Genomic DNA, 1,962 nt, shown 5'->3' with positions numbered 1-1,962 from the left:
CAGTCTTTCAAGTGATTATGGTTGTTTTTCACATTTGTCAAGTTTTTAATGCATATTGTGTTTTACCCTCTTAGACCACAAGAAAATAAATAATGTGAATCTGACATTAGAGAATAATTACACGAAAAAATTCACATATGGTATCAGCATGATTAAAGTCTGTCACAGCTGTTTCATAAGGTAAACTGTTGTAGCCTTTTATCACGTGGTCAAGAGACAGTCTGTTTTTCAAGTTTTTCTAGGCATATGTGCTGTGTTTCATTTAGTCTTTTTGATGACGTGAAAGTGACAATCAAGTAAGCCTTGGCTTTTGACCAAGGGTTCAAAGTTTTCCCAAAAACATCTTTGGCCCTTTTCCTGAAGTGCTTCCCCACAATGACAAACAGGAAGGGGTTAACAGAGCTGTTGCTGTATGCCAGATACGTGGACAGCTGTATGCCGATGTCGAGGATGTGGCCCCAGAGGCATCCGGGCGTGACCTTAAAATAATCCAGAGTGTCGAGGAACCGCATCACCTGGTGTGGCGTCCAGCAGAAGAGGAAGACGGCCAGGACGGCGAGGACCAGGTAGGTGGCCTTCCTCTCCGCCCTCACCCCGGGGAGTCTTGTGGCTCGTCCGTCATTCAGGGCAACCACGATGTGACGGCTGCAGTAGGTCACGACCAGGACAGGAAGCAGGAAACCCAAAATGTTCTTGGTGATGTTGTGTTGGACAATCCAGGCTGAGTCAGGGTACGCCAAGATGCAGGAATCCACCCCTGGATCCTCCAGGTATTGCACTGTCCGGAAGAACAGCTCAGGAACAGTGAGGAGGAAACCGAGCATCCAGATCACCAGGCAGATCCGCTTGGCCCAGGCCGCTCTCCTCAACCGACTGGAGCTCATGGGCTTCACCAGAGCCAGGTATCGGTCCACGCTGACCAGCACCAGGAAGAACACGCTGCAGTAGTAGTTCATGGAGATGGCCACGTTGACCAGCTTGCAGAGGGCCACCCCGAAGTTCCACTGGTAGCCTCGGGCGATGGTCACAGCCCAGAAGGGAAGGCAGGACATCATGACCAGGTCGGCAGCAGCCAGATTGCCTAAGTAGACATCAGCCACTGTGCAAGGCTTCCTCTGCAGGCACAGCACGCAGAGGACCAGACCATTTCCCACCACACCCACCACGCTGACCAGACCCAGGTAGGCCGGCTGCAGGGAGGACAGCCACAGCCAGGCTTCGGTGTAGTTACTGCAAGGGTCCAGCTCTGGGTCCACACTGGGGACCAACCAATCCGATGCATTCACAACCATTGGAAACTGCAGATTAAAAAGCAATCGTGAGTCAAGCCACAGCAATCATTAAAACGGCTATTGCATGAATTTGGAAAAACACAGTTCCAACATTCCTGGTGAAAGACGTTATCACGCCGCCAGTTCTTGAGGGTAATGACTCTGCCTCCGCGCATAATATTACGCAGAAATGAGAAACGCTCCATCAGTGAGAAACAGATGCCATTGCTGTGTTTCACCGCTGAGCATTCTCCTCTGCCTCTTTACTCATTGCTAAAGCCTGATTTACTGTGGAAATGTTCTGTGATACCTGGCGTTGTCAGAAATGGAATCTCCCTATGTTTGCAATGCTTTTTGGCAAGCGCTACTGAAACTATGAATCTATGGCCGACATCATTTAGAGTTTTCTTGGAGCATTGGTCTCATATGCCAAAAATAGCCTGATCACCATGCGTTCTTCAGTAAAGGTTGTTATGAAATGAGTATAAATGTGGTACAGATCCAAAGCAGCTGTAAGTGAATGTGTTTCTTGGCTTAACTTTCATCTACTTTGTTTCCTCTCATTCGAGACTCTTGGAAACACTGGAAAGAGACGGTCATAAGTCAATAAGAAATGCACTTTCTACACTTTCTCCTTTTTATCTGCTTTGTGGAATGGAGGTGCCAGTCTGCCTGGGAACCACTCACCTTA

At 48.5% G+C, this 1,962-nt stretch overlaps 1 protein-coding gene across 1 annotated transcript; it reads right to left on the bottom strand.

Moving 5' to 3' along the window:
* Positions 1-209: 209 nt before the first annotated feature.
* LOC115356613 (B2 bradykinin receptor) lies at positions 210-1,292 on the bottom strand. The gene has a single exon (XM_030047830.1). The coding sequence runs from the start codon at positions 1,290-1,292 to the stop codon at positions 210-212; it is 1,083 nt and encodes a 360-aa protein (XP_029903690.1).
* Between the last annotated feature and the right edge of the window lie 670 nt (positions 1,293-1,962).

The sequence above is a fragment of the Myripristis murdjan genome, chromosome 24 (assembly GCF_902150065.1).
Source record: "Myripristis murdjan chromosome 24, fMyrMur1.1, whole genome shotgun sequence".
NCBI classification, from domain to species: domain Eukaryota; kingdom Metazoa; phylum Chordata; class Actinopteri; order Holocentriformes; family Holocentridae; genus Myripristis; species Myripristis murdjan.
Note: the sequence above shows the minus strand (reverse complement) of the source record. Positions and strands in the feature narration are given on the sequence as shown.

What these genes read in the sequence shown, in the direction of transcription:
- LOC115356613 (XM_030047830.1), bottom strand. Translation starts at nt 1,292, where the DNA reads ATGGTTGTGAATGCATCGGATTGGTTGGTCCCCAGTGTGGACCCAGAG.